This window comes from Morone saxatilis, unplaced genomic scaffold, assembly GCF_004916995.1.
Source record: "Morone saxatilis isolate NCDOM2014 unplaced genomic scaffold, NCSU_SB_2.0 Contig7, whole genome shotgun sequence".
Taxonomy (NCBI): Eukaryota; Metazoa; Chordata; class Actinopteri; family Moronidae; genus Morone; species Morone saxatilis.
In genome coordinates, this window is record NW_023340246.1 from 16,731,082 (window position 1) to 16,757,042 (window position 25,961).

The 25,961-nt window shown below is 39.8% G+C and overlaps 1 protein-coding gene across 1 annotated transcript; it reads left to right on the plus strand.

Annotated features, from left to right (window-relative positions):
- Positions 1 to 3,316: 3,316 nt before the first annotated feature.
- nr2e1 (nuclear receptor subfamily 2, group E, member 1) lies at positions 3,317 to 25,170 on the plus strand. The gene is made up of 10 exons (XM_035679161.1): positions 3,317 to 3,406; positions 4,655 to 4,670; positions 21,518 to 21,663; positions 22,438 to 22,525; positions 22,895 to 23,130; positions 23,615 to 23,761; positions 24,007 to 24,103; positions 24,249 to 24,398; positions 24,630 to 24,735; positions 25,008 to 25,170. Exons 1-10 carry the CDS (start codon positions 3,317 to 3,319, stop codon positions 25,168 to 25,170), a joined length of 1,239 nt encoding a protein of 412 aa, XP_035535054.1.
- The last annotated feature ends 791 nt before the right edge of the window (positions 25,171 to 25,961 follow it).

Here is a 25,961-nt window from a genome sequence, read left to right on the forward strand (position 1 = left end):
TGTCCAGCAGAACATTAAGACTAACATGTTTTCAGGATTTTAATGTGGAATTATGCTTTTTAGGGAAAACAATATACACACGATTTACTGTTCCGAGTAAGATAATGTCTGGAGGGAGACTTTAACATAGGCCTATTTGAATGTTTTTTATACATTCACTGTACCTATGTGTCCTTACTGGTATAACGTTTTTTACTCAAAACCTACCTATTTATAGTATTTTGCCACTAAGAACTAAAGAAAAATTACCTTCGTCAACAACAGTAGCATCTTGTAGAGGCATCCACGTTTCTAGTGGTGTATATATTAATTATGGATGATAATAGAAAAGAAGTCGAATATATGAACTAAACTACATTAAATCTACACAAAACAAAGGAAGAAAAAGTTGGTGCTGTTTATGATAGTGTAGTCCTCTGCCTACTGTGTGTTGTGTGTGTGTGTGTGTGTGTCTGAGGAAGTGTGAGTGTGCGTGTGATGCGGTGAGTGGCTGTGTCTGGAGCAGAGATAGCCGTTCCTCCTGCCCCTCCTTAATTAGGTTTCTGAACCATACAATGTGCAATTGCGCCTCGGTCGGAGCAATAATTACGGGTCAAGGTAAACGATTTGGGCTTCCATCCTGACTGTATAATTGTTAAAAACCTCGAATCAAAGCACCGCAGTCATGTGTCGAATGGAATTATGGCGCTTGATAGACTTGCAGCCGCATCAAATTCGCCAGTCATTCAGAGCCTAATGAAAATTAAGGGGGAGACAACGCGCGCGCAGCATTATGCGGCCTATTCTGGATGGCCTGGCGCACACTCCCCGGTAAAATATGATTCTGGCCTCTAATGCTCGTCTTCACTGCACATGGCACGGCAGCTCATTACCTTTCTCTCCTGACCAAGAGTTCCTAATGTTGCAGAATGTTTCCCCATTCCTTTATTATTCCTAGTGTGGCTCTCAGAAGAAGAACATATTTACAGCCCTAAGCCTTATGGCCTGCTTTTTTTTTTTCTTTGTGTGCAGTTATGGGATCTTACCTTGGTTAACGCGTAATTGTAGAAATGTTAAAAAAAATAAAATAAAATAGCATAATATTAATTGAATAATGTAACTACTAATAATTACTACTACTAATAATACTACTAATAATAATAGCCTAATAATAATAATAATAATAATAATAATAATAATAATAATAATAATGCACGCATGAATAAAACTATAGGCTGTATAGGCTTATAGGTGTGGCCGCAGGCTGATCATATTATTCACTAAGTTTTGTCTCTGCGGGCTAATCAGCAAAAGGACCAAGTAAAATCGGCATATCATTACTATTTGAGATGACCGTTATTGTCAGATGGCAGAAAATGCCTTCATTAGCACAGAGAAACCAAGAGGACAAAAATCACTAATTACACCCATAAATTAAATGATGGTGATGATGAGAGCCCTTCAGGAGCCTCGGTCCAAGAAGCTCTTCGTGATTTGCTGCACGTTAAAACGAACAGCATATGCAACGAAGACACTGATCAGAAGAAGGTATTGCCTATTGATAATCCTGGGGGGGTGAGGGGGATCACAGTCCAAAGGCAATAAGCCTGAAAATCTATTTGGGGCCTGCAAAGCACTCTTCTTCATCTTTTACTATGGTAAAATTACAAATACTCTATGTAAAATACTCCATTACAAGTAAAAGTCCTGCATTCAAAATCCTACTTGAATAAGTAGATATGATATGATATGTATGAAGTATGGTAAACTATATGTAGCCTACTTCAAAAAGTAAATAATTCTGCAGAGAAAATTATCTTTGTGACTCTCATAATATTATATAAGACAATATTAGGTTGTAATAACAGTGTAGAATCTGGAGGTGAAGCTATACATCTAGTTAGTTTAGTCCAGTGGTTGCCAACATAGGGGTTGCACCCCCTCCAAAGGGACGCTAATAAATCTGAGGGGTCTTGAAATGATTAATGAGGTCGGAAAGAAAAAAAGTTCAAATTTTTTTAATTAAATAGTGCACATTTCTCTTTTGGTGTCTAAAAAAATGAAAGGAACAAAGATGGGAAATCACTATTTTGTGGATCTGCAAAAATAAGACACAGAGCCCCAATTTGGGGGGTTTTCACTTAAAATCTTAATCTGTGAAGTAATTATCAGTTGTAGCTGTTTGATAAATGTATTGGAGGAAAAAGAGCAATATTCCCCTGTGGAATGCAGTGGGATACACAGTTGTATTAAATACCTAGGTAGACCATCACAATTGCCTTTAAGTACACCTCTTGAGTAAATATACTATCTTATAGGGTCTTTGAAAATGTTCTCCAATTCCTTAAAACATTATTTGATTGGCTCTGCACCTGTAATGTGCACCTAAAGAGGCTCAGTTTTGAGGAGCTGAGATTGTGATGAGTCCTTTCTCCCCCCCTTATGAAAGTGTCTCATTGGACAATCACAAAAGGGGTTAACTCAAACCGGTCCAGCCTTAAACTTGGCTCTTGGCGTGGGGAGAGAAAATAGCTGTAAAGTTATGCAGAAGTTATTCTTCATCCTTCGGGCCGTCCCTAATCCGCCAAAAACCTCATTCTTTCATCGGAGAACTGTGCCTCCTTTCTTGTTCCCCCCTCTCTATACAACATAAAGTCAGACTGCATTTAATGGTTATGTCGGGATGGGAGAGGGTCTTTCTTCTTCCTCCTTTCTCCAGAATATTGCCCTTTTCGTCGTGTGAGTCTCCCAACCCGCAGGGACCCCCATATTCTTCCCTCCGCGTCTGACTCGAATCACAAACTAACCCTGATTTTCACCACTTTGCTGGGAATTGCGGGGAGTGATAATAGAGATTTCGCTTTCATTTTATACGCTTGACTTGGTTATTGTTGCTTTTCTCCTCTCCCGTGATTCTCCCCTTTTCCAGGGATTAGCCCTGACTTCGCCCGCTATACTGGCCGCCGAAGTGCCCCTGAGCCCCGGGATGACAATTGATGCAGATCAAGGCAGGCCTATTCTGCGCCTTTGAAAGGGAGCGATCTGAGTCGGGTTAAAATGAGGGAGTTTTAATGGAAGAAACGGATGCTCCTCGGTTTGTTTCCCACAGATTAGTTGCTTGATTTCCTAACAGGTTTTTTTATATTGTTGACAAAAAAAATAATAATATTAAAGTATTGCTGTTTATTCTCCACCACTGTAGGCGACACAGACCTACAGACTGCATGATGATGGTTTAGATAGAGGTTAGAGGAAGAGGATAGAAGCTGCTGATGATGATGATGTCAAGGGTGGGGAGTGGACAATGATGGTAAGTAGGCCCATGATATGTAGGATGATGGCAGTGGTGGTGATGATGATGAAGAAGAAGATGATTGATCCGGTTTTTATGATTAGAATGACAGTGATGGTGATGATGATGATGAGGGTAAGTATAGAGATGTTGATGAAGATAATGATGACATTGATATGTACGTTGATAATAATAGTAATGATGATCAATGAGGAAGATGATGCTGAAGATAAGATCAGAATCAGCTTTAGTATGTTTAAACATCCAGTATTCTTTATCTTATATATCTCTCTCTATACATATATATGTGTTTATAAAACGGTATATGTATATATATACATATAGCTTAGATAGATTTGATATTTTATCCAGATTTTCCAGTGTTATGATATATGCAGTATATTTGGAATTACAGTACAGTACATACATTAATATGTACATTAGATGAAGATTAATTAATTATTATGAAGTACATAAGACTCAAAGACTGTCCTTAATTTCAGTTTTGAGGTATTTATAACTTTGCTTAAAAAATTCCATTTTATGTAGCCTTATATATACGTATAAATAAATATTTTAGAGGTGTAGTTACTTTTCAGTTAATGATATATATAATAAGCTGTCCAACCCTTTTGCTTGTGGTCACTTACAAAAATCAGTGTCTGGCTGTGGCCCCTTGTCATGCTTCAGATGTCTATGAGCAGTTCCACCACAGATGGATTTCCCTCTGAACTTCTCAGATGGTTTCACTTTCACTTCAAGAGCTGTTTGAGCCCCAAAGAATTAAGACTTAAAATATTTCACAAAAACAGCAAATAACAGAAAGAAATCAGAAAAATGTACAAAAATGTGTGTTGTAAAACCTTGTTTTTTCTTCTTTCCTATCCCATTATTCATCTCACAACACCTCAGATTTATCTTGTGTCCCTTAAAAGGGGGCCGGACCCCTATGTTGGGACCCACTGGGCTAAACTATCTACTAAACTAACATATAAGTTGTAAAAACTACCTTCACCTCCACCTGCTATAAAATGCTGCTCACATATCAGTGCATCAGCATTAAAAATGTATTAATGTTATATAACAATATATCACACACAAAGAAAACATTTATTTTTACAGAATGAAGCTTTTACTAAAGTACATTTAGCTTATAATACTACTTTTACTTAAGTAGGATTTGAAATGCAGCACTTTTACTTGTATTTTTACATTGTCGTGGTATTTGATCGAAGTAAAAATGAAGAAGAGGAGAAGGACTCTACAGGTGTCATTATCTAAGCACTGCAACAGTTTGAAACCGTCTGACTGAGAATATCTGCTCATCACCAGCCCGTCGCACACGAGAGGGTTTCATGTATTTGCTGTGTCTCCCCCAATCAGGCATCTCTGCGGCACTGTGAGAAGTTAATCTTTGTTGACGGTGTGTTGTGCACTCTTCCGTGGGCCGGTTGGGTTGGGATCTCTCCTGGAAAGCCCGTTCTGTGCTCATATTGAGGGGGGGATAATTACCAAACACGCAGCCGACAGCAGCAACACAAAAGCCGCTTTGACTTCCTCACTGCTGGTCGCCTCCAGGGGATGGTCCCGCTCCCTGCTCACCCTGCTCACCCAGACCACTTCTCATCACTCCTGAGAGGCAGAGACGTCTTGTTCCATAACAAGACATGAAACTGACTTCTTTCAGCTCCAGTGAACTGGACATAAACCCCGACTGACAACCTCCAGTGCCCAAACAGAACAGGGAGAGGACGGGTGGGCCGGGACAGAGGACAAGAGAGGGGTGGGGGCGGCACAGCACACTCTAAATAAAGTTGTTATTCACTTTAATCTTACATCTTGGGGGGGGGGGTGACACACAAAAGCAATTTTAGTTGAAAACTGATTTGCTCAAAGGACGAACTGGTCAGTATTTGCATTTTGACTATTTTGGATCTCGTTCACAGATGTTTGTCAACTTTTTATGTCCCTGATGAGTAAATTTATGATTTCTCTCAGAGCCACCTTCCCCCTCTCAGAGCTCAGCCAGTTACAGCAATGAGAGCACGGCGTGCTGTAAATGTAATGGGCCGGGAGTGATTGTTTCTGACAAGCAACAAAACACATCGTCCCTCCCCTCAAATTAGTCCCCCAGGAGGGGGTGGGGTGAGGGGTTCACGTCCCAGGAGACACATGGACAAGACAGCATGCCAGCATATAGCATGAGCATGCCAGTGACTGTCAGCATTTAACCAGCCTGTATGGGTGTTTTTCTTTGCTCTTTACTGGTTCCAGTGATTTAGTACTTTAAAAGTGGGTTACTGTGACCCACAGTTGGTGATTATGATGCAGAAACAACAACCACTGTAAACAAAGCCAAGTTGATGAATGTTTTCCATGTTAAATTAGAGCTTGATGTTATAAATGTCGTATGAATTAGTCATTTTTTATCTGCTTAAAAAGGGGTAACATCATTCCCTAAAATCAAACAGTTACTTACAATTATAATATTGTGCAGCACACAAAAGATCTTAACAAGTCACTTAAGGGGGAAACTTTCAGTGAGTGAGCTTGTTTCCTGCTTTGTAGAGAAACTTAATACAAGGTTATCTTCCTGTTAAGTGACATTATTTTGAGACTGTACAAGTAGATTCATACATATTTTCACTTTTTAAACTTGTTTTTCAAATTTGAAATTGCACTGAAAGTAAACACATGAAAAAACGTATCTTTACAAATGATTTTTTTAAGACTAAATTAGTAGATTAGACATTTACTGAACCACCAACACAACATTAACAACTACAAAGAAGACATTTTTACAAAGTATTAAGACTCTTTTTGGTTTGAAACTGTATCAGTCTGTAGTGTTCTTTTTCTACGCATCTTTTATTGGCACATTGCTGCCTTTTAATGGCATATTATTAAATTAATTACTGTTGAAATGCATTACCGCACTTTTGTAGTTTACAATTGTGCATTATGTCACCTCTGTTCTCTCTGCATAAATGTTTTTGCATAGAGAGATACAAAGCATTGCTCTACACAGCACCACTGGTGGACGAAATTCCCACAGTGATTGGAAACCAAACCCACCCTCAGTATTTTTAAAATATAGGTATGCATACTTTCTTTAAATAGTAATTTATTTGTAATAACAATTGGATGGAAAAACTTCAATGCAGCACAGAAATTAGTTGCTGTGGTCATGCAAGCTGAAAAATAGAACACAATGTACAAAATACATAAACTGTTTGCTTTTATAAATATAATTGAATATAGAATGAAATTAGAACAAAGACAAAGCCTAAGGCAGAAATAAACAGACTGATCAGGTGATTTAAAATTGACTGTTTTGTGTAATTTATTTATTTATTTATTTATTTTAAATATATAATTTAAATATATTTTTAAATATATAGAATATTGTTGACACAAAGTAAAATCTCTTTTAATTGACAAAGTATGTAAAAGCAGAGGAACTGCAGTACAGCTCCATGTTATCCAGCTATATTATTCATAGTGGGCCAGGGATGAATAGGCAGTTAGACTGGAAAGAAAAGGCAGTTAGCTAGTCAGTTAGCAAGAGGTTAGCTTTAAAGCAAGCCCTGATTTGTGAACGAGGGAGTGGGAGGAGTGGTGGAGGGCTTGGCGTTCAGGAAAGCCTCTCCTGGGCCAGAAGAAAAGGATTTGGCCCAGATGCAGGCAGTGATGTTAACTTTGAGTGGCCCCTGTGGCTCAAGCTCAGTACCTCCTCCTTCTTACTTCCCAAGCCCCCAGGTTGCCTTTGCATGACATCATCCCCAAACTATGCCCCCCATACCCATGTGAATCTGAGCTGTCACAATCGGCAGCAACCCCCAAAACCCCCAACCCCCCCATTAAACTGTACTGCACCGCAGACCCATACGTTTCTTTTACTCCCCCCTTTTCCCTCTCTTCTTCTACGACCAATCTCCTCCCTTCTTCTTCTTTTTTAACCCCCAGAAAGGCATTGTTTGAGTCAGGGCTTGATCAAAAAACTGTTGCCCGCCAACCACAGGGCTTTCTGTAAATTCAATAAGGCCACCTTAAAGATTTTCCTAATTAATGGATGACATCTTTGGCTGGAGGAGAGGCTAGGCATTCTGCTCCAGCTCGCTCTTTGTTCGCCTCCTAATTAACTTTCCTAGGTCACTCAGGTCCCCGCAACCTGAGAGTGAAGAGCCCCCATTGAGGAGGGAGTTGTAAACTTACTTTTTTTGCCTCGGCACTTAAAAGGGGAAAGCAACTATAGGGAACAGAAAATATCCTATTTAAGTCCTTTGTGAGTGAACTGCTTGCACATGTTCCAATAAAGGAAGTCTTCTAAATAAGCTGCCATGTTGCTCTCCGCTCCCCCTCTTTCTCCCTTATCCCACCTCTTTCACTCCCAGATCCACAGAAAGGTTATGAATGATAGCTCTGGGTTGAGGGGGGTAAAGGGCCAAAGGACAGCATCTGGGCATTGTGGAATTGTGAGCATCTGAAACTTTGAGGGAATTTGAGGATGGGAAAGCAGTGAGCTGCTGGGTGGTGGGGTGGATGATTGAGAAAATGTGGTGAATATGAAGGAAAAAAAAAAACAAGTGCCTCTTTGCCCTCATCATTGTTTGGGTGTTTCTAAAGGACCCCATGTCTCCCAGCTGCTTTCATCACTCCTCATCTTTATCTTTTAAAGTTAAAAAAAACAGTCCTATAGAAACAGAACTACATATTAAAAGCCTTCACATAACACACTGTCTGTTACTACCATGTCAATTTCATGACTTAAAACTGGACTCAGATAGAGCCAACATGCAGTGTCATTTATATTTTATTATTTTGCAAACAAAACAATATAAAGTTATCATTTATCCTAAGAGGAAAGCACACCTACATTATTTTAATCTCGGATTGTTTTTTTGTTTTTTTACAACTGACAATAAAGGATATTTGAATGATATTTGATTATATATTATATGTCCTGGTAGATATTTTTGTTCATGAATAATAGTGGTCAACAAAATATTCTGTATATTCTGTTAAAATATTCAATGACGATAATGCCTCAAAATATTCAGTATTTAGAAATACTACACAGCAACATCTGGCTCCCTCCCATCTGTAATCTCTCAATGGATAAACACTATTAAAGATAACAATAATGTAAACATATACTGTGCTATATTCTTTTACTGAAAGAATAATAAACATTAAATCAATTAAATGTGCATATTTAAAGCAATATGTGACAAATAGGAAAGAAAAGAAAATAATAATAAAGAAACAATGACTAGTGGTTCATCGAGCAGTTAAAGGTGTAATTAAGGAGCCAAAAGTTGTATCACTCTCACGTGTGATTGCGCTTTTTCACTTGTCTATGTGAGCAAACTCACAAGTTGTTTGGCCCACTGTGCAGTCAGTGGGTTTGGTCTTGTTTGTAATGTAGCCATGATAATATAGTTTTTAAACCTTTGTACTTTACCAAAATGTTGTCTTCAAAAAACTCACAGTGAACAGGAACCTTTTCCTTCACATGATTTCATTTTCCTACTCACTTGTCTACCTCATGTGCATTAGATAACATGTAGTTTAACTTTTGTACTTTTGTACCACCCATCTTTTGTGGACAGGTTGCTAGCAAGTAAAGTAAAGCTTCTTCCATTGTTTGCATGTGTACATAGTCAACCTCATGATAGCTTGGCAACACTTTATATTAAGGGACACATATTTACCATTAGTTGCTTATTAGCATGCATATTAGTAGCATAGTGGCTCTTTATTAGTCAATATAAAGGACTCATTAATGCCTTATTTTGTATGACAACAATATTCAACAACTACAAGGCTATTAATTAAGAGTTGTGTATGAATTACAATCTTAATATGCTCAGTATGGGCCTTGTAAGGTCGTAGTTACTACAAGAATTTGAACGCCCCTGTCTAGAGTCATTGTTTGGTTTGTCCTTTCTGGCCTACTTTATAGAAACATGGTGGTTCAAGATGGCGGACTCCATGGAAGGCGACCCGCGGCATCTTTAAATAGGATTGTTTCCAGAAGCAGAACCTGACACTGCCCACCCCTGAAATCTGACTGGCCAACCCAAGTGCCAGCCCATTATCCTCAGCTCTTTCCCTCCACACTGTCCTTTAGAGGCTGTAGCGGGCTCCATTTAAAAGCTAGAGTGAAGATGACTTAACTAAATACCTAAATAACGCGCAAGGTTAGGCTAAATTTTGGCGATGAAAAACCTGGCATGGCCATTTTAAAAGGGATCCCTTGACCTCTGACATCAAGATATCTGAATGAAAATAGGTTCTCCCCCTGCAGACATGCCCACTTCTTACTAATCTCATGCAGTTTTGGGGCAGAAACCATGCAGTTTTTTGCGTGTGGTATAAATGTGTTATTTTCGCCTAGTGTATTTGAATATTTCTGCATATTAAGGGTCCATAAACAGTATTGGAATTACTGAGACACATACTTCACGCCACCCCTGCTCTCACGCCCCTGTCTGTAGATATAAACAGCTCATTCTAAGGTAACAAAAACATTCCTATATTCAAGTGATTATACAATAATGAGGAAAACATAGTTGCACATATTATATTTGATTTCTGCCAATAGAGCCTCCTAAATGCTACATACTGGACTTTTAATATTGTAATTCACGTACAACAACTAAGGAGGCTGCAGGTGGTAGTTGGAAAACTCTTAGTTAATGGCTGAGTAGTTGTAGAACATGGTCATGCAGAATAAGTGCTTTATATTGACTAACAAATAACCAATGTGCTACTAATATGCATACTAATTAGTTAATGGTGAATATGTGTACCTTCATGTGAAGTGGTACCAGAAGCTTTATAGTTCTAATCTCCCTTGACTTCACTCTAGAAAGATCTTATAGGAAAATTACAGCAATGTTGTCCTAGATTTTGTTAGGTTTAACTAAAAATACAGGGTCTATCATCTGGTGAGTATACACAAATGCGTTGGTTGCTCACCCACAAATGCCACATGCTCATCAATAATGCTCATCATGTCACCTGACACATACTCATACGCTGACCTAGATCTGCTCATCACATACATTACACCTCAGTCTGAATACAGGGAGGGTCACATGCCCTGATTCTATCGATGGATGACCAGTCCCCTGTGTGTCTGGGTGTGTATTAAGACCCGTGAGGTGAGCGTGAGGCTCCTGATGACAGCTCCTGTGCTGCAGGGTCCCAGAGGGTTAATGACGAGTGGAAACTGTGACCCCAGACCGTGACCGTTGAACCTGACCTGTTAGAGCCAGCAGGATAACATCAGGAGAAGCAAGACTGACTGCTGAACAGAGCAGGATAAACAGCAGAATGACTGTCAGAGTGACTCCAGGTGAACCGCAGCTGATGACAGCCATTCTGCGGTTAATCTGCCTGACGGCCGCGACCACTGTTCCCACTGCTGCTGCTTTTTAAAGAGTCATTTAGAAGCTGTGTGCGTGAATGAAACTCTCTTCTCTTGTGATATGCCACTGATGGGTAGTAAGGCCCCCTCCACTAAAAAAATGTGTTTATGTTTGTTGCTGGATGTTTGAGTGTCACTGTGCAGAATGATGTATGTGCACAGTTTGACACATTCATCCACTGAAGGGGAAAAGTTTCTGTGATCTTAGGTGTACAGAGCATGACTTTGTGACTCAAAACCTCCAGTGGACATAGACTTCTCAAATAAAAAACATTTAAATAAATAATATTTGCAAACACAGATCCTGATTTATTTTTTTCAATTAGGTAGGAGTAGATATCCTTTAAAAAACCTTCTAATGGGGTAAATTAACTTTTTTGTAGATCAGACACACATAAATGTCCCATCATAAAACATTAAATGATGTAATTCATTTGTCACATGAATGTGTTCATATGCCCGATCCTGCTGGTGGGATTAGTCAGACATATTAATCAGCAACAAACCAAAATTCTCATATATATATTATCATAAGAGAAATCAGTTGTAAATATCTTGTCATTTACAAACTTGAATTCCCCATCATGTTGAAAAAGTAAAAGAATCAAAGATCACTTACTAACAGCTTTTGGTCCTTTAAACAATGGATAGAGTTGAATAAATGTAAAATATTTAGGTTCTTAAAATCTTCTTAAAATTAAAATGAGTGTAGATTTGTCAAAAGAAAAACAATAACAAGTTGATTGTTTCTTTAAGATGTGTTGCCTTTGTGCCAACGTTTTGATATCAGAATAGAAACTGTAGAAACTTTATAGCATTAATATTCAACTCAGCTGAATGAGTGTACATCTTCTACTGAACATGTACAAATTATATATCATGTATCATAACATAAGTATTAAAACATTTGAATAAAGTAACATAACATGTCAAATGTAACTACATTAAAATGCTATTACATTGTATTGTAAACTGTGTTACCATCTTTCACTGTAAAATATAAACTTAAATAACAATACAGAGTGAACAAGTGTAATAAAGGTATGTTGATATTGTTATTCAAGTTGTAAAAATGAATGTTGAAATATTATTAACATTATTGGTAAATGGCTGAATGGGAGAAGTGTGATGGAAACTGTTATTTGCATATTTTTCTTTTTGATTTGAACAGTCCAGGGGTTCACACGTTAAAGGGTTTTGTTAAACAAAAACTAATTATTAGCTCAAATAAAAATGTAATTAATAACCAGTTACCTTGTTCTCCATAAATAGACACTAACCTGACTCCTGAAACTAAAAACTTGCTTTTGTCAACTTCATATTTAAAGATTTCCCAGGAAGTTATAAAATGAAATCTTGTGGCTACCTTAAATGTTCTCACAAATCTAGTCAACATAGTCAAATCCTGGCACTTTCACACACATATCAAATGAACTGTAGATACATTGATCACATCGCGGGCTCCTTGGCTCTCACATGTTTGTCTTTGCAGTGTGAACAGACTAAGCCCCTCTACTCAGCTGTCATAATTTGTTAACGAGTCTTTTCAGGGAGGGAAAAAAGAAAAAGAGAAGACAGAAAAAAAGAAAAGAAGGCTCTTCACGAGTGACTGAAAGCAGAGGTCCATCCAGAGAGGGAACCCAGGGGCGACATCAGACCGATTTCAGACCAGCCCGTGATGGCATCTCTGTATATTTTAATATTAATGACCCCGGCCGCAAAGCCGCCGCTAAGCCTCCAACAGGTGCCCCAGCCCCACTCGAGTCTGAAAAACCGGGATCATTCAACATCCACACCATCCACCAGCGCCACCGTGCAATAAAGACTGCAAATGAGGAGGATGAAGGCGAAGAGGAGAAGGGGGGAAAAGACATAAAGAGTAGAAGAGGAGTTAGAGAGTCAGCCATCTCTCGCACATAAGTTTTTGAGTCACTTTCCCCCAGCTGAAACACGGGTCGATATTCCCCCCCTCCCTTGAGAAAGAGATTGACTTTTGTTTGGAGTTTGTGAGAAGTGGGAATCAGAAGCGGGACAATGGGACTCCCCACGGTGAGAGGCTGAGAGGAGCCATCTCAAATCAGTCAGCCAGAGGACTGACTAATCCGTCCATTGTCCCTCCCCAGCCACCGGCCGCACATCAACACATTCGCCCCCCATTGTCCCCCACCCTCATGCAGCGGGATTTGCTCTCCCCAACAGCCAGTTTTGTCCACGGCAGTTCGAGCGGAAGTTTCTCACTGACAATTTGCCCCAAATAGATTTGTCAGAGCGTCCAACTGCACCGCACCGACTTTGTGGGTTTCTGGGTTTGGGTTCTGGGTCTGAGGTTTTTTTTTTTTTTTGGGGGGTGGGGGGGCTTGATCCATGGTGAGGCCTTGGCTTGTGTGTAAATGTCTGTATGAGTTTGCATGTGTGCATAGAGGAGATCTCACCTTGTAACCAAGTACTGTAGGTTCGACTACTGACACACAACCTTAAACCTCACTTGTGTTTCTTGATAAATAAAGTTCTGCATGCACACATCCCACAACACCCACTGCAGCAGTAGATGGAAGAAATATTCCCCCTCCACTCAGGAATATGTTTTTCTTCTTGTTCTTGTTCTACTGTTGGATGTTTGAGCGTCACTGTGCTGAATGCTGCATGTGCAGAGACACTAGAGGGATGTTTTCACATTCATCTGCTGAAAGTGGAACATTTCTCTGAGCTCACTGAGAATCTGTTTTTTTTTTCTTTTTTTTAAGGGGCGGGGCATACAAGCATAATTTGTGACATCACAACTAGTCTGGATGTCAAACCTGGTCCAATATGCAGATTATATGATATAGAGTGAGCCAGCAGTGCACATACACTGAGGATGGACTTTACAGTTAGTGGGAGACATCTTGTGTCCAGCAAGAAAACTTTAGGAATTAACAATATTTACATATTCATATATTTTGACATTTTGAATTAGGAAGACTGGGAAGATGCCTTTTTAATGATTTTAATGTGAAAATTATACCTTTTTATTTTACTTTTTTTTTTTTTTTTAAATATTCATTATTGTTCCAGGTAGAGTATTTATATATGTCTTAATACTTGTCTTGTCGGATCTTTAAATAATAGTATTAATATCACACTGCCAAAATCTTACATGAGGAAAGTATAATTAGGAAAATGTACTTAATTAATTGAAAAAATATTATAATATATTATATCATAAGATTTTTATACATACATACATTTATTCAGGTTTTTACTGCTGGAGCTGGACTGCAACTGATGATTTTATTTTCATTATACATTTATCTGCTGATTATCTTCCTAATACATTTATAAATTGATTTTTTATTTTGTAAAAATTCTGCCCAGCAGAGCAGAAACCAAAGTGACACCTTCACAACTCCAACCAACAGTACAAAATTACAGTTTTTTATTTTAATTGAATTAAATTATTAAAATATTTATTCACATTTAAGAAACTAGAGTCATAAAATATTGCTACTTTTGCAGCTTTTGATAGGATCCAATTGCAATGTTTATACTTGAGGCTCTTTTATTAGTTGACTCAATACAACTTATGTTGTCTTGAAATGGGTTTGTTATTGTGTTGGGTGAAATAAAGAGCCACTTCATTCACTAAATCCTTGGTGTAGAGATGAAATACAGGCGAATGCTTCTACAAAATGTCCACTTGTCCTCATCTAAAAGGAGGAAGTTGCAAGACAAAATAGACTCAGTGGCATAAATGAAAAATAAACATATATTGATAAGTTTTTCTCTCTGTCTTACTGGGTTCATTCTGTCATTTTACTTTATTTCACAAGTCAACACTGATTTCAATGGAGTCTTGGGAACATATAATAAAAGAAACAACATTAAAACGTTTGTTGGTCAAATGTACAGGTGTCCAGATTGTATCATGATTTAGCTTTCAACATAAAGGCTCCAATAGCTTTGGGTGAGAAGCCTATTTGTCTTTGACTATTTGATGTTTGTATAAAGTTAAGTTAAATGCTTAGCAGGCCTCATGGGAGAACAGTCCCAATACTGGATCCTGATTGGCTGAATTCACCAGCGTGTCTGATTGTGAGGATCAGAGCAATTACTGGATTAGTGGAGTCAAGATCACACCCAGTTAATGCTGACTGCAGGGAGGAAGAGCCTTACAGTAAAATAAAGACAGATTAAATCAAAGAAAAACTATTATTTTATATTTTAAAACCTATTTGAACTGTGTCTTAATTAAATATTTTTACAATAAATCAAGACAGGTTACAGGCCCCTTTGAATTTGGAATAAGCGCGCGGACAGGTGAGCTGCATCTAGGTGACTCCTGCGGTTGAACTGTCCGTGGTGCTGAAATCTGGCCGCATATTTCTTGAATCATAATGTAAGACTATCAGGCTTTATTGAACGCGCCTTTTACAATCACCAACTCCCATCACAGTTTAATGACTGTTCCTGTCACCAGTTAACGGAATTATTCTTCACCAGCAGTGTCTGTGGGCTGAAGATGATGATCTCCCCGGTTAGTTTTAAGGGATGCACGGCTGCGTGGGTCTTTGTTCGGCTTGAATTCTCCTCATTATTTGCTCTCTGGAGCTTTGTGACTTCTCCCTAAATCCGATTGCCTTACGCCTGGTCGGTTAGGGGCCTGCACAGTGATAGCAGTGCGTAAAAAGATGGTTAAACTATGGCCTCCAGCCGGTTATTGTCTATAGGTATACCACTCAGAAATACTGTAAATAGCTAAATAAGTTATTTTTATAATATTTAAATATTGTATTGAGCCAGTGTTATAACTTCCACCTCATTAAAATGTCATCCTGAGCTGGACAATAACATAAATCAACAGGTGTAAACGACAACACATCCAAATACACCTGACCTGTTGTCTCTGGTGTTTCCTCGTTGTTCAAAAAAAAATCATAAAGGATGTCAAGACATTCACAACACACGCATGGTGTCTCTGCATTGTTTTGCAGTGACTTCTGTAGGACTCTCACTCGTTCCTCGTTGTTAAAGTCTATCCTATAGTATGTCAAGTATCCGCATACTGATGCTGAGCTCCCGAAAAAACAGATACACAATCCACTGGCCCCTTTGTTAGCGTCATTTCATTGACTGCTGGAGGAGAAGAGAGTCACTAATACAAAAAAAAGTGAAAGAAGGCAACCCCGGCAACCATGATGTTGGTTATATTTGTGTAAAGGCTATCAGTGAATGACGAGGATTAGGACGAGTTAAGGAGATTATGTCACACATTCACCATTCACCCACCCCGGCAGCCACCCACACACATGCGCGCGCACACACACACACACACACACACACACGCACACTAGAAATAACTGCAAATGTTATTGATCTAACGTGATTTCCAAATCAGCTTTTTGTAGGTTTCATTTCGTAAATTCTCACCAATCAGACACGTTTTCATTACCTATGGCAAAGAATGTGTAATCCTTTAAAAAAATAAATGAGTCAGTAAAATGGTCCTCATAATTTAGGTGCATTGTAGCTTTTATTATGTGAACCATTTATAGGAGGGAGAATAAAACACAATGTGTGGCTATAAACTTCCTATTGAGGCTTTCTGTGTGTCCCTGCAGGAAAAATCAAAGGAATATTATAGTGATTTCACCACAGGCTTGTTAGTCTCCAGCCTTGGCTGTGCAGCTAAAGGGCAGGTTGAAAGACACAACAATGGCTGATTGCAATTACGCCTCTCCGCCTCGCCCCTGTCCGCTTAAATCGACACTTTGTGAGTCCATATGGCCTTCAGTGTACCGTGGGAATGAACACAATTAAAAACAGAATATGGATTTCTGGAGTTACCCGGCGAAAGCACAGCAAGCTGTCAAGGTCAGGGTGTGAGTGAGTTGGGGGCCTGCAGCCAGACCACGACCCACCGGACGGCCGGGCACGGTTCGCGCCCCGGTGTCCAAATTCTGATCACTGACTGCAGGGGGTGACAGGAGGAACTTTAAACCAGCTTACCCACTAGGTGAAGATGGTAAATTAATTAATTAGCCAAATTTGAGGGCATAAGAGAGTGAAAGATATATTGTATCGATTTTTTATAATTGCAGTTTATTATTAAAGTGAGATTTCAGGACAAGATTTGGTGCAACTGTAGTTTTTATCTGTTTGGTGTGAAAGTGAGTGTGAGGAGAAACAACAGTGTGGTATTATAGTATAAATGCAGGATAGTAGTGAATAATAAGGCGCTCAAATGTTTGAAAAGTAAGAACTCAGATTAAATAAAATATGTTTTATAGATATAATACAATTTATATAATTTATGTTTGTTTGTATGTATCTATACGTTGTTTCTAAAAGCTACATTGGTTAAAATTAGCCAGGTATTCATCATTATATCACAATCCAGCAGACTTGTTTTTGCTTCACAGTGCAGGGTGGCAATACTCTGTCTGTATACTCTCCAGCTAACGAGCTCTAACTTCAGATTGACCACATTAATCAATCGATGGAAAACCCTTTGAATGAACACAGATAAATAAACCCAAATAACAGCCTAGTTAAAAACACCTGCAACAGGATAAAAAAAAAAACCTGTGATCAGTGGGGGAGGCTCAACGTGACATTAAAATAAGCCTTTAACAAAAGAAAGACAAGTAACTTATGTGCAACAACATAAAAAAACACACATTATTTCTAGAATATTGCAATAAGTCTAAATGCTTTTCTTCTTTGGCGTTTCTAATATGTGATAATATAACAAATATTAAATCAATACAATTTCTAGTTCAGCTGTGTATCAGTTGCTCTGAATGATCAATGTCTACAGTGGGCCCCAAGCACTTATCATTGAATCATAAGGACTGCATGCGTAACCAGACACAATTGTTTTTGTGCTTGTGTGTGTAGGAAATGAGGAGCATGACAGTGTTTTATGTCTGAGCCCCTTAAAACTCCCCTCCCCCCGCATATAGTAACCTCTCAGTGGTCGAACAACACAGCCTACCTCAGCAGTTCTGATATTCTTTACATAACTGCCAGTTTCCTGCAGCACCGTCTCAAATTCCGCTCCATGCAGAGAGTAAGGTCAGATTTTGTTATATATATTTTTTATTTTTCGAATATGATTATATGTTGAATTATGTTCTCAGGTGTATCGTGGGACTACAAGAGAAGTACTCCCATGATACACCTAAAATAAACGAATCCAGAGCTAAAACAAATGCAAATGTTGCAGAAAACATGCATGCAACACGTGTTTTTTGTTTGCAATGTCTCTTGATCCATGAGCAAGGCACTTCACATCGCTTGCACACACATTCACACGTTCAGTCTCTCTCTCTCTCTCCGTCGTCTCTCCCACACACCACAGCACCACCACAACACACAAACACACACACACACACTCCCTCACACGCCAGTGACGTCAGGCTGGAGTTTGGAGTAGAAAGCCAAGTGGATGAAGGAAGTGGAGATCTCCACCCTCCAGCCTACCCCTGACACTTCTCATAAATATTACCAAGGCTTATTTGAGGAACTCGCACCACAAAGTCACATCGTGTCCTGGTTTTAACAAGCGTTCATCTGTCAGAATAGCCGAAAATTGATTTTTGTTTTCTTTTTTCGTTTTTTCTTTCCCACCGGGCTGACACAGTCGGATGCGCTCCAGGCAGCGTTTTTCCAACTCCAACTTTATGCACCGGCTGGAGCGTTGCCGTCGCCGCTAACCGGTCGCTGTCCCGGGGGCGCTGCAAGTCCGGCTCTCCGACCCTGCACATCGGAGGCGAAGATTTGTCTGATATAATGTACAACCGTACTGTGTCTTAAATTTGGGCTTCGTCGATCGGAGATCTGTCAAGTTGGGCAACTCGGGACGTTGACTTGCCGATCTCATCGCTGCTGGTAAAGACCCCCAAAGGAAAGTGCTGTGGTTTCACGCTTTTTTTCATTGTTTTTGTCAGCAAGAATAAGAAGATAAAGAGGACCCCCTGTTTTATTTTCGTTCTGAACTTTATTATTAAGTCAAGTATCCATGATGAGCAAACCCGCCGGCTCAACAAGTGGCTGTCTGGATATTCTGAATGTCAAATCAAGTAAGTGTCGCTTCTGGACAATATAGAGTAGCACTGTGTGTTAGAATAAGTCGTCTATATCTGGCCTTTCTCTGGCATGGAGTGTAAAAAGAAAAAGAACTGTTGTATGGTTACTTCCACGGCTTGATATTGTGCATGTCATCGGAGCTTCAATACAATAATTAAGTCAGTTGATTCCTCATGGTCTTACAAAAATGTGAGTAGTGATCCGTGGGGAATAGCTGTCGTGTCCTTTTTCCGAGTACACACACACACACACGCACGCACACATACACACACACACACACACACACAGTTGGCTGCGTAAACTTGTGTCGTGGCTGATAATTATCACGTCCTCGGCCTGATTGGAAAGACATCTCTTAAGAAATATATATATTTTTTGTAAAGTTGAGAGGTAAAGAAGTGACCATCCACGCTCCGAATAATCCTCCTGCGTCCCACTTGGTGCCACTTGTTGCCTGTAATTTCATTTTCAGCAATGTCCTTAAAATAGTGATAATGCTATAAACGAACGGCGAGATATTTATCTAGCAATGATATGATTTTTAAAGCTCGTGTAAGAGATTCTTCTCTTATTGTTCTGCCCTTTTAGACAAATTATTCCAGCCCTTTAAAATCTGTTTTATGTGCCTGCGTGCGCGCGTTTCTGTACTACTGCAGAAAAACGTTAATTTATATAATTAATCATGAGTGTATTGAGTGATTTTAAATTAAATTGTCGAGTATTTTTCCTTTGGTGTTGGAGATTTTCTCGTGGTTTAAGGTTTTTAGATTAAATTGGAATGGGTGTGTATTTTTTTCCTCATATACACAAGCCTCATAACCAATAGAAATTAAATCACAGTTATAATTTTGGCACAAAGTATGTTATTGCTCTGTTTTAAAAGATATAACACTTCTGTTAAATTTACATTTCGCCTGTGTGTTTCTTTCAGTATGGTTCACCATTTCCGAATATGAGTTATTCATGTCAAACTGTTGCTTCTGTTGTGTGTAGTACCTCAGGTGCCTCAAATGTATTTAAATTGCTGTACACAACCGACCTGTTTTTAAATTAGAATAAAGCAACACACAGAACGTCTTCTCTCATTCAAGTTCACATTATGGGTGGTCAGCAGAGACATTTCCTGTAAAACTTCATTTCCAGTTCTTTTAGCAGGTTTTCGCCTTGATGGTGATTACGTTAATAGAATATGCCATATATCCTCAAGCAATTACTCCACACAATGGAGACGAATTGGACCCCCACAGCGGGAAGTTAAATACATTTCCCCCATTCACAACAAAATTGTTCGTCATTTTATTTAATTGACTCAGCAATATACAGTTTTATATTAGTTTGAGCTTATCTTGTTGAAATTCTGCGCACTTAAATCACTTAAAACTTTTATTTTGGGAGTGCAAATGAACTTGACTTGCTTAAATGTGGTTTATTAAATATATGGTAATCAGTGAGTGAGTCCAATTAATACAGTCAACATTTTTAAGTAAAAAAAAAAAGAAAAAAAAAAAAAAATCTAGATTCTACCTGGCCTATAGATAATTAGAAATTGGGGATATAACTTCATAGCAGGTTGTTTTTTCTATTTAAATTACTCCCGTGATCAGAAAATGACTTTAAGGCCTTATAGAGAAACTCTTAGCAGACATAAATGCTACATAAAACGTTGGTTCTCTCTCTATTTTATGGCAATTACACGGCTGTGGCCAACAGTTAAATAGCCAACATGTCCTTCTGATTCTTAATAATCTGGCAATTGGAACCCTATAACTCTCTCCTGAAGTCATTGTTTTTGCTGCTCAGTGGTTATTCCCATGCTACCCTTTTTGACGGGTCAGTGGAGAATCAATGAGCAGGTGGCAAAACGTCAGTGTAATTACATAGACGGCTTTTCCCTCCAGAATGAAAAAAGACTCCCTCATATGCATACAAATATACTTCTATAGATTTGAATACAAAATCTTCACAAAAAAAATCAAATTTTTTTCATCTACACCGGGGTCGATTTACATACACTTCATTTGAGTTGGTGAAACGAGTTGGTGCGCATTATTCTCATGGTGCAGTGTCACTCCCTAATCCTGAGGCCTATAGACCTGCGGGATAAAGCAGCTGTCGAGTCCCATTATGAAGGGGAGTTGGCAGCTTGTCGAGATCCAGGCAGTCAGACGAGGTTCAATGGGGGAAAATCATTAAGTTAACACTTTCCCCTAATGTCTCCATTGTGCACCCTCAGGCCATTGTCTTAGAGAGCTCAGATATGACGCTTCCCACCGGACTTTATTCTTGAAATGTGCGCCGTGAATTCCCATGGACGGTCGAGGTGCGGGGCGCTGTCCAGTGTGTGTGTGTGTGTGTGTGTGTGTTTCTGTGTTTTGTGGGGTTGTCGGACAAAAAAACAAGTAATTTGTAGGACGATTTGTCCACAGCCTCCACAGTGCAAAATGAGTTCATTTTTGGCATTTACTGTACGAACACAGTGCCAACTCAAGCAGACAACCTGAAACTCACTTAACTTAATTACATTACTAAAGTGCAAATACTTTTTTTTAAAGCTATAAGCTTATTTTCCAAGTTTGTGTCAACTTTGGAATTAGTTCTTGGAATTTATCCACTTCTTCAATATTCATGACAACGATAAGCAATGGTCACAATTTGCCATGCCTTTTTATTCATTTAAAATTGAGTCGAGTGGCTCTCTAGTGATTCTGTGAGCGGTGTCTAACTGAAATGTGGGCCTTTCTCAGGTCGGATTCTGGACATTCCATGCAAAGTGTGCGGCGACCGCAGCTCAGGGAAGCATTATGGTGTTTACGCCTGTGACGGCTGCTCGGGATTCTTCAAGAGGAGCATCCGCAGGAACAGGACCTACGTCTGTAAATCTGGCTCTCAGGTGAGGCCTCGTCCTTATTTCTTATATATCCACGTTTAAGTCCTATATGCTCGTTTTCACACAGGCCTCCAGTGGCTAAGATGCAGCCTCTGTAAGAGTATACATTTTTAATCATGTCGTTTTTGCATCATTTATTTTGTGGAGAATCGAGCAAGTTGGAGACACAAGCAATCACAGAAAAAGGAATGGGAAGCTTTTCCATTCGCAGTCATCTGAGCCTAATAATCTGTCACGTGCTCTCAATAATATCTCATCAGCAAACTACAGTTACAGCACTTGTCCCAAGAGAGATTTGTGCTCTAAGTGTTATTAGAAGCAGGATTTAAGTGACACGACGTACCTGGTCCTCATCCAAAAACCATTAACAGCTTTACGCAGGGAGTGCGCTTTTTACGCGCAGATTCTATTTGCTTTTCCCTGTTGGAGCTGTGTTAAGTCTCCCTTGATGAGCCTAATTGTGTCATGCCTCTACCATTAAGTATTGGGCTAAACACCGCGCTGCTATAATGTAGCAGGTGTAATCCAATCTAATGTGATGACTCCAAGGCGAGGATTTAGGCAGCAGAGGGCGGGATAGAGTACTTATCCTCCGGGATGAGGCCGCACTGGAGCCGCAGGGGAGCAGGTCGATAACTACACGACAATAGCACGATCTCTCACCTGGGGATGGGCCTCCCAGGAAGATAATAGCAACAAGCCCCTGCCGTGCAAACTGAGATAAATTCAACTGAAGGCTGTAACTGTCTTTCTCTCCCTGTCTTTCTCTCTGTACAGGGCGGCTGTCCCGTCGACAAAACTCACAGAAACCAATGCCGAGCGTGCCGTTTGAAAAAGTGTCTGGAAGTGAACATGAATAAAGACGGTAAATGGGCTTAATTGAATTATCACGTTGGCCATAGGCACGCCATGTAGTGGTGTTTGGGTTGGAGGTGGGCAGCTCGGATGAGAAACTGTATTGAGGCTGTTAATCGACCCTCAAAAGATAAAACGGGTTGATAATTATCTACTCTTTATTTATTTTAAAGGGGATATTATTTATACTGTGTGGGAGCATTCATAGATTACAGCTCATTGAAGCCAATTATTTTGTCTGTCGCACAAACAAAATGTGCTCTTTGAGTCCTTAATTTTAGGACCAGTTAGTTCAGCGCAATAAAAAAATAAACTGGTAGTGAGATAAATAACTCCCTCCTGTCCCCTAACTCTGTGTCCCTGCTGTCCCGTTTCACAGCCGTTCAACACGAGCGGGGGCCGCGGACGTCCACCATTCGCAAACAGGTCGCCCTATATTTCCGGGGCCACAAAGAGGTGAACGGATCATCGACCCACTTCCCGGGATCCTCCCTGCCCGGCCCTCCCTTCTTTACCACGGTCACGCAACTGGAGCCTCACAACCTGGAGATGGGCACAGTAGCCACCACACCGGAGAGACAAGCCATCGTGGGTCTGGCACAGCCCACCCCTAAGGTATATCTTGCAATGTATTTAAAAATATATATTTCTTTAAAGCCTAGGATTTGATTTAGGCTACTTGGATTATAAATTGTTTTTTTTTTTACTGATCACTCTATATTCTGTTTGTTCTTTACTGGCCATTTATAGCATTTCAATGTCATTTTTAAAATCTAGAATGATCAGAATATACACTTCTTTTAATAGTTTACGATATTCCGTGGATATTTGTATTATAGCCTTCCTAAATGTTATTATAGGATTACTTTTTTTTTTTTTTTTTTTCGTAAGGGTTAGAAGTTGAAATTCTTGTCCCGATTTGGAGCCACAAATCCGCCTATTAGATTTCTCACTGTAAATCCCCCACAAGCAACACTAATAATTATAAAATCAGGTGCTGGGGCTTGGAATTTGACCTTTGTTGTTCCCCATTCTCGGAACGGTTTCATTATAACACAGACTGATACATGACTGCGATGATCTCTTTCTCTCCCTCCAGTATCCCCATGAAGTAAGCGGCACCCCCATGTACCTCTATGAGGTGGCGACGGAGTCTGTGTGCGAGTCAGCGGCGCGCCTCCTTTTCATGAGCATCAAGTGGGCAAAAAGTGTTCCCGCATTCTCCACCCTCCCTTTATCTGACCAGGTACTTGGATTGATGGGCTGAAGTTTAAGAGTTTTAAACAAGGAGTCCAAATATTATCCCGCAGGGGCCTTTTGAAAATGAGCAGCAGTCAAGGGAAACTGTTAGGAGAGGAATTTTATGCGTATGTTTTATGCAGAGGTTACTAATGTACTTCTGTTTAATAAGAGTCAAAAGGGCTTAAAATAGAATAAATCATTGGTGCATTGTGGTGCACAGTTTAACACTGAAACAATTGCTCTTTGCAGCTGATTCTGCTGGAGGACGCCTGGAGGGAATTATTTGTTCTGGGCATCGCACAATGGGCCATTCCTGTGGACTCCACTACTCTTCTTGCTGTTTCTGGTATGTAACAAGGCATGAGAGAGCTTATCTGAATACAGGCCACTAACAGGCCTCATGAGCTGCAGATGTAAATGTGTTAGCACAGTCCAGTCAATGTCTGCATACTGCTGCAGTGTTAAGACATTCTCTCCACATTTCTTCACAGGAATGAACACTGAAAACACAGAGTCTCAGCGGATGAATAAGATCATGTCTGAGATACAAGCACTTCAAGAGGTGGTCACCAGATTCAGACAGATGCGCCTTGATGCAACAGAGTTTGCCTGTTTGAAATGCATCGTGACGTTCAAAGCTGGTCAGTATTATTATCTCACTATGTACTTCACAGTATTCTCATTTAACCAAAGGGGAGTTCTAAGTACCAAAAGCCATTATTTGAGCAAACTCAAGCTGTGACCTAAACCCAATTCTGGAAAGGGAAGGGGAATAAAAAAAAAGAGAATTCAGCAGCTCAATTACTAGTATGTCATCATTTATACATCACACCACCTTTTTTAACTGTTAAAACCCTGCCTTTGTTTTACAGTTCCTACACATGGCAACACTGAGTTAAGAAGTTTCCGCAATGCCAGCGCCATTGCTGCACTACAAGACGAGGCACAGCTCACTCTCAACAGTTACATACACACCAGGTAAGATTCAACTCAGTCAGTCTATCTACCATAAGCTCATGCATTTTGCACCATCTCCTGCAGGTAATTAGCAGCCAGATTCATTATAAAGTTAATGAGGCAATAAGCCACTGTAGTCTTCTGTAATTGTTCACAGGTGCAACAGTTGAACCTCATTTTTAATTAGCAGCTACTTGTCACAGGTGTGCGTTAATTGAATAGGTTGCAGCAGACCGTCTGCATATAGAATCGCAGAAAGATGTTGTTTTTGACTCCCAGTGATTTCTTTTCAGGTACCCAACTCAGCCCTGTCGCTTCGGAAAGCTGCTCCTGCTCCTGCCGGCGCTCCGCTCGGTCGGCCCGTCCACCATAGAGGAGGTGTTCTTCAAGAAGACCATCGGCAACGTGCCCATCACCAGGCTCCTCTCCGATATGTACAAGTCCAGCGATATATGAGTTCTTGTCATCTGTCCAGGCGCATGGAAAAGACTTGAGCTGAATGCCCAGAGACCCACCCAGCAGTCGACAGAATGTCAAATCATAGCAGGTGTAACCATGGGATGAATCTTTTTTTTCTGAGCACAAAATCTCTTAGGCCGTCTTAAAATAGCCTATTTAGGCCTAGGCTCCATTGAAACAAAGACTGCTACACAGCAGGAATTCACCAAGTAGTCAGTTAACAGTTGCTCTAGTTAAGGAATAGCCTGTAACTTTCATTATAGAATTACCTGTATGATTCTGAAAAACTGCAATCTCTGGTGTGGGCACAGACAGCCTACAATGTTTAAAAATCGCCTAAAGACTCTGTAGAACACCCGCCAAGTATGTCTGACAAAGAAATGTTATATATTAAGAAGTTTTTTTCGAGTGTCTGTGAGACCAATGAGCTTGACGACCAATTCAGTCTTTTATTGCTGTGTTCAATCCCAATGGAGGAAACCAAAAAAGATGATGCATGCGTAATGGGGGATGTGAATCGCTGTCCCTCGATCCGGTGCTGAAACCAAACGCACGGGGCAACGAAGAAGAGGTGCCAACTCTATGAAGAATTAGGGTGGTGGGGGGGGGAAAGACTTTCAAAGCATACGCTTGCACTGCCTCCTGACTGTAAAACTACATTCATCTGAAGATGGTGTTTGTATTTAAGTGGTTACTGTCCTGTTTGTGTTGGTGTGTCCTGTTTGAGGCGCAGCATTAAAAATGTTTAGGTCGACTTTGTGAAGTTAGACACTAACACTGGATAAAAT

Excerpts from the sequence above, each read along its gene's own strand:
- nr2e1 (XM_035679161.1), top strand. The coding sequence starts at position 3,317 with ATGGCAGTGGTGGTGATGATGATGAAGAAGAAGATGATTGATCCGGTT. Across the intron at positions 24,104-24,248 it reads TACTCTTCTTGCTGTTTCTG|GAATGAACACTGAAAACACA; the intron begins GTATGTAACAAG and ends ATTTCTTCACAG. Across the intron at positions 24,399-24,629 it reads CATCGTGACGTTCAAAGCTG|TTCCTACACATGGCAACACT; the intron begins GTCAGTATTATT and ends TTTGTTTTACAG.